This window comes from Gymnodraco acuticeps, unplaced genomic scaffold, assembly GCF_902827175.1.
Source record: "Gymnodraco acuticeps unplaced genomic scaffold, fGymAcu1.1, whole genome shotgun sequence".
NCBI classification, from domain to species: Eukaryota; Metazoa; Chordata; class Actinopteri; order Perciformes; family Bathydraconidae; genus Gymnodraco; species Gymnodraco acuticeps.
In genome coordinates, this window is record NW_022992100.1 from 306,538 (window position 1) to 313,860 (window position 7,323).

At 50.2% G+C, this 7,323-nt stretch overlaps 1 protein-coding gene across 1 annotated transcript; it reads left to right on the forward strand.

Annotated features, from left to right (window-relative positions):
• The first annotated feature begins 755 nt into the window (after nt 1-755).
• npas4a (neuronal PAS domain protein 4a) lies at nt 756-6,638 on the forward strand. The gene is given in 9 exon segments (XM_034202904.1): nt 756-930; nt 1,281-1,441; nt 1,534-1,636; nt 1,726-2,035; nt 2,163-2,272; nt 2,594-2,729; nt 3,054-4,343; nt 4,345-4,838; nt 4,953-6,638. Coding segments are annotated over 9 exon segments (2,808 nt in total). The 3' UTR covers nt 4,982-6,638.
• The last annotated feature ends 685 nt before the right edge of the window (nt 6,639-7,323 follow it).

Sequence of the window (7,323 nt, forward strand, 5' to 3'; positions counted from 1 at the left end):
ATTCAACGCAGTCTCCCCTTCCTCCTCTCTTCCTCCCCTGCACCCCACTCCCCTCCTGCTCCTCAAATACACCGGAGTCCGGTGACTCCGTTTACGTTTTACTCTCGCTCCGCCCCTTTCTCGGTTTTGTCCAAATCGGGCTTTTTGCGTCGCCGGAGCTCCCGATTTCAGACCTACGTCATCACCGAGTAGAGGGAAGAGCTGACGTAGGAGGAGAGTCACCGAGAGGAGAGGGCACACGGGAGGGAGGGGGAGAGCTTCTCCATTGCTTACACTGATACGAGACATATCCATCCCCCTTGGCCCCCCTTTCCTCACCCCTCTCCCTCCGTTTTACGTCGGTGTTGGTGCGTTGGGAGCCCCCTACTCCAGCGGAGACCCAGACTATATAAGTCACCGGCGAGCAGAGTCCCTCAACCAGATTTACAGGTTCCGGACTTCCGAGAGACGGCTACCACAGCCTGCACTCCGAGAGGAGGGATAGAGATAGCAGCCGGCCAGCATCCGAGCCGGGCGCTGTGGCGGAGCTAAAGCAGACGGAGAGAGGACAGGAGAAGGTTTTAAAACCTTTCTCTGGAAACAGAAACATAGCTGAGATGAAAGTCCAATAACAAATCTTTCCCCCCACTTCTACAACCTGTCTCTTAACACATCACGGGGACAGGGCAGCCGAGGCACACCGACCACACTCCGCTCGCAACTATCCTAACTCACACCTGGAGGAATTTGGACAGATCACCGCAACCACAGCCACAATGTACCGCTCAACCAAAGGAGCTTCTAAGGCTCGACGGGACCAGATCAACGCCGAGATCCGGAACCTGAAGGACTTGTTGCCCATATCTGAAGCAGATAAAGCACGGCTCTCATACCTGCACATCATGTCACTAGCCTCCATGTACACCAGGAAATCCGTCTTCTTCACTCAAGGTAAGAATAAAAAGACCTGTTGATGAATCTCATGTGCTGCATAGACAGACTCTCAGTGGTTGATCAACAAGTGTTTTAATGGCACCGCGGGCAAATTGGGATATATCTCTCTTTAGGACAACCTCTAGATATTTGGGTCATTTATTAATCGATATAATCTCATAAAAGCGTTTAATAGAAGCTTGTCGTTGTCCGTGGTGCTGAAATTCATCAGCGCGATAAATACGGCCGCGCCGCTGTCCATAGTGCTGAAACACACTGCAGCTACTGTTAAGCTTCATTGCAGAGATCAGATATCATATTTACTCGGTGTGTTAACACATTTTTGTTCCGTGCCTTTCTACCTAAAGCGGGGACTGCTGCGAGTCTCGAGGAGTGCGCGAGGTTTCTGTCTTTCCACGAGCTGTCGGAGCTGACGCAGGCCCTGCCGGGGTTTCTGATGCTGGTGACCGGGGAAGGGAAGCTCCTGTACCTGTCAGACAGCGTCTCCGAGCACCTCGGACACTCCATGGTGAGTCTTTTGAAATGATGCGTTGTTCAGTATAAGGGAATATTCTGGCTCTTCTTTGGGCTTCATAAATAACATGTTAACGTGTTTTTCAGGTGGATCTTGTGGCACAGGGAGACAGTGTTTATGATATCATCGACGCCTCAGACCACTTCATCATGAGGAGCAACCTGTCAGTCTCCACCTCACTTGAGACCGGTAAGACAAACATACAAGTGATATTTATTGAATAATCAAATGCGTGTTTGGATATGATTTTGTTAAATAAAGCATTTTCTCCCCCATAGACCGTCTCTTCCGCTGCCGTTTCAACACCTCCAAGTCCGTGCGGAGGCAGAGCGCCGGGAACAAGCTGGTTCTGATCCGGGCTCGCTGTCTCTCCCCCCCCTCCGGAGCCCCTGCAGCCGGAACCTACTGGACCGCCAACACGGTGTGGGTGTGCTTCTGCTCCCCTCTGGAGCCCCACCCGAGCCGCTCTGGCCCCGGGGCAGACCCGGAGTCCACCTCCACCCCTCCCCCGGTGGACACCAACTTGTTCCTGCCCTGCTTCCACTCCGAGCACTCCCGGGACATGAGGCTGCAGACTGCCCAGCAAAGGTGAGCCCCCCCCCCCCCCCGAAACACACAGAAGCTCCACCTGTTGCTTCAATATTGACTGTAATCTGTTTATGAGTTGGGTAAACAATTATCCTGCTAACAAGTCACCTCCCACTCTCTCCCACAGTGTGAGCGCCTTTCTCGGCTTTGATGTGACAGATTTGCGCTCCTGCTCCTGGTACAGCCTCCTCCACCCACAGGATCTGTCACATGCCTCCGCTCAGCACCGCAGCCTATGTAAGTGTACTCTTCTTCACGCATAGTTACAACCATGCATTGCCCACACCAATTACACACACACACACACACACACACACCACACACACACCACACACACACACACACACACACACACACACACACACACACACACACACACACACACACACACACACACACACACACCACACACACACACACACACACACACACACACACACACACACACACACACACACACACATCGTGCCCACCGGCACATCCACGCAGTAAAAACACACTCTGATGATTAATAGGATTACGAGCCGATGCCAACGTGCTGTGTTTGTTGCTCCACAGTGAGAGAGGGAGGAGAGGGCAGAGCTGAGATGGTGGTGCGCGTGCAAGCCCAGGACCAGTCGTGGGTTTGGATCTACATGGTGCTTCAGCTGCAGCCCGGGGAAATCCCCATCAGCAGCAACAACTACATCATCAGGTATTTACTTTTTAAACCCCCAGTGGTGGAAGTAGGTATTGTCCTTGAGTGCAATTTTGAGGTACTTGTTCTATCTAGAGTATTCCCTAATTCTACTTTATATATTTCTACTCCAAATTTCAGAGACTTTTTGTATATAACTCCAGTACATTTATGTGACAGCTGTAGTTACTTTAAAGATCCTGCATAAACATACATCAACTTTGACCTAAGTGACATTTTGAAAGCAGGCCTAACAGAATATTTCTACACTGTGGTATTGCTTCAACCAGCCAACAACTCCATCCTAACCCCCTGTTCCTCCTCTGTTTTCTCCCCTCTCAGTGAGTCTGAGGCGTGGTCCGTGCGTCAGCAGCTCACCTCCGAGGCGACTCAGTTGACTCTGGTTCTGAGCAGCGGCACCTCTCAGCAGGAGGGTCTGAGCCTCCAGTCCCCAGAGACCCTGTCCAGCCCGGACCAGGTCTTCACCCCGGGCAGCAGCGGCCTCTCCGCCCAGTCCTTTGACTTCAGCACAGCCGGCTGCAGCGTGGGCTCCTCTGATGAGCGCGGTAGCTCTGCGGCAGAGGCCATGCAGGTGGAGGGAGACCCCCGCTCCAGTATCTCCTCTCTGGAGGAAGAAAGCTTCTTCAAGCAGCATCCCCCCGAAAGCCCCTCAGCTGCTTCCTCCCCCACCCCAGTCACTGTTGAAACGGTAGCAGACTTGGACTTTTTGACCCAGAACATCCTGCTGCCGCCCTCCTTCCAGCTGGACCCCGCTCTGCCAGCTCTCCCCCTGCCACTCCCCCCTGTCTCCACCTCACAAGCTCAGCAGCAGACCAAAGAGTTTGTGTGCACACCGCCCTATACCCCCCACGTCGTTGGGTCCAACTTCCCCTTCGGTGAGCCCCTCTTCAGCTTTGAACCGGCTGGAACTACCACTCCTCCTCCTTCTACGACAACCGCCACCTCCACCACCTCCATGGCCCCGGCAGCTTCTTCCTCAGACCCCCCTACTACGGCCACAAGCCCCTCTCCCCCCACCTCCTTGTCCACCAAGCTCCCCCTCACCCTTTCCACCACATCCACTGACTTCCTGTTCCCCATCGAGCACGGCAGCGGCTCTCTGTACGAAAAACTCCCCCCCACGCCCGACAGCCCCGGGGACGACGGCGACTGCACAGTGATGACCCTGCCCGAGGTTCGGGGTCCGCTGTATGTAGATGTTCCATTTGGGCCCCTCCAGTGTCCCCCAGAGGGCCTCCTCACCCCTGAGGCGTCTCCTGGTAAATACCCTTACCTCTCCTTCTTCTCCCTGGAGAGAGAGAGGGAGAAGGAGAGGGCAGAGATCTCCCTGTTAGCTCAGCACATCAGCTCCCTGGCAGAGGGCTTCTACCTGGATCCCCTCCTGTCCAAACTGTCTCCTCCCTCCATGTCACCCTCTTCCGCGCCTCCCTCCCCCTTCCTGTCACCCGCCGTAGAAACTGCTGATGATGTTGTTTCGGGTCACATGCTTAGGGAGTTTTATCCCATCAAAGCGTGGAGAGGCCTGGACATTCCCATGTTCCTCGACGATGACGAATCTCTGTTTGAAGAGAGCATCTTAGAAACCCTCCTCCAAGACACCTTCGTTCCCCCCCCAGTCCCCCAGCCTCACCTCGTCCCCCTCCCCTATGCTGAACCCCTGCAGCCCACTCTCTCCTCAGACCCCAGTGTGCTGGCGCCAACCCTCCCAGTTTGAGGGAGCGAGCCACTTCTGTAGCGTCCAATCGGCGCAATGTAACTCCACGGCCGGGTGCGGCGCGGCTGCTGAGGCCCGGGCGATGGCGATGGCGGAGGGTGAGGGGCTGGCGGAGGAAGCAATGGAGATCGAGGTGGTGTCATCTCCTGTGTCTTCCTGCTCCTCCATCCCAGCGTCACCTCCCCTTATCCTCACGGCCTCCCCCAGACCAGCCTTCTCCACGCCCGTCGCCTCGCCTGGGCCCGCTGCGTCTTGCAATCAGTCCCTCCTGGAGGAACTGGCTGTCCTGGAACCCATGTTTGGGGCAGGTGCCTCGATCGCCCCTGGCTTAGGGCAACAACCTGAGTTGTATCAACTCCAATGTCACCCATCGCCACAGTGCTTCCACAAAGGTGAGAATCTGTCTGCTTGAGATGTATTTTGTATTTATCTTTAAATGAGAAACCCTTCCTGGATTATCACCACTAACGTCCTCTTTCTCTCTTTTCCCTCTTCTTGTCTTCCAGATGGGAGTGGAAGTGTTCCTCCGTTCTAAAATAAGTCTGTGACTTACTTCATTAAGTATGGCATATTGTCATATTTTGTGGAGCCCCTTTTACTGCAAAGTAAAAAATTATTAAGTGTATAAATATACATAATGTATATACAACTTAAGGACTTTAACTCCTACATGTCTCTTAAGAACAAAGATTGGCTTTATATTTTGGTTCAGTCATTAATCTGTGTACTTTTTCAAACGTGTGCAACATTTACGTGATGGTTCGACCACATGGACTCATAACTGACTGGGTTTTGAGTCCATGTGGCGTCTTCAGCTTCTCTGTGACACGAGCTTGAGATATGATCAGAAAGAGAAACCTCTCTGAACTTGTAAGCGCTGTTTAACTTCCAGATGCGCATTTGTATTCACTCGTAGTGAAAAATCTGTTGTGAACAAAAAAAAGAACATTTCTTGCTATTTCAATAGAGAGATGAATTATAGCACTTTTGCCTGACATGCAGCGATGCAAACTCAAATCTCAAATGTATTGGAAGTCAAATGTTTACAATTTTCCAACATCCATAGGATGACCACTATTTGTACATCAAAATAAGGGCTCTTCAGCGCCAGTACATCTTTGATTCGATAACACTCTTCCTCTCAGCCTTAAAGGCAACATCGAAACTAACTCATTAACAGTTATTCAACTTTAAACCAGACATACTTTGAGCTTTGAGTTTGCGGCTTCAAACCTTTAACGTTTCCTATTTATCTCTCCATCTAAAATCTTGTGTATCATTGTGATGTGCAAACAAAAAAGAAAAACATGTGTGGAGATCCTGGCATGTGAAGATCTCGAGGATGTTGAAGGTGTCCAGTGCTTTACGAGATATAACACAGAGCAAGAAATTGTCTGGAAGTTTCCCGGAGCTCTGATCATGCTACAAATCCACTGCTTCGTCGTACTGTACATTAGACTCTGAATGTGGGCTCTTCAGGTCCGCTGGCCTGAGGGCAGTCGGCTGGATATTGTTGCAGCATCAATATTTGCAATGCTGGCAGCTTATAGCGGCTCCTGTGCCTGACACGGCCCTGACCTGCTGAACTCTGAACTCTTTATCAAGTCCATTCAACATGGACATTTACATCGTTGCTCCACTGGAGTGAGGCACAATTGACTATGTGAATGAGCGATTCTTCTTTTTTGAGAGGGGTTAGAATACAAAAAGTTTTGTTTTAAAAAATGAAAATAGGGATGGGGTGCTATTTCTATTCAGTTACCAAGCGACACGGGTTGAGAATGGTACTATTCCCATGGTGTCGACATGCTCACGTAGAGTTGTCTACGGTCAAGTAAAGGATTGATTCCTACGTTCTAGCTATTCAAGGCTAAGTTAATATACATGTGTAAAATGACTATACTGTATGTGTGATATTTGAAAAAGGTGTTATTGCATATGCATTATGTCTGTGGATATAGGCACATGTTCTTTTCAGAAAGGTTGTACACATTTGTACATTTGTATGAAACAGCTACTGTTCTGTATATAGAGAGAGAGATTTTTATTGCATAAGATGGAATATATTGTGAACATCTTACTTACTGCAGAATGGACATTGTGGATCAGTGTTCTATTGTGTTGCTTATAAGTGTATTTGATTGTCATACAAATGCATTTATATTAAAAGTGCTCTTAATGCGAATGATGCATTTGTGTCGTCATAGTCAAGCCCCTTGTTTCTCCCTCGGCCTCATCATCATCATCATCATCCCTGCCTCTTTTCCTCCCTCCTCCATTTCTTCCCCTGGAGCGAGTTTCGCTCAGCAACAGCACTGACGCACACACATGACGAGATAGAATGAGACACTATCTGACTCAGACTGACGCACACTCTGGGCATCGAGGTTTTTGCGTGCAAACGTTTGCACGCAGGCAGCCTCCCACTTATGATGATGCGCACACACACATAATAGTAGGCAATATGACCCCCCCCCCTCCTTTCTGCCACCCCTCTTTACAAATCACAGTAGCCCACATTCACTCCATCGAGGTACCTGTGACTCCATCAGCGATGACGCGGTGCGAGACTCCATATATAGGCATTCCTGCTCCCGTCTATTCTCAGCATCCATTCAGAAGGATCAGAGAGGGGAGGGTTGGAGAGAGAGGGGAGACAAAGGAGGAGTGAGAGGAGGCTAAAATTAGAGGTACAGTAAAGATGATGCTGTCGCCACACGATGGAAAGGTGAAAGAAAATCAACATTTTAGGAAAAAATACAATTGATTTTCTGAGAATCCAGATAGATAAAACATAGATGATTGGTTTTATGGATCTTTTACTGTCAGGTCTTATCACCCGTGTCATAAAATAAGAATAACAATACACCTTATATT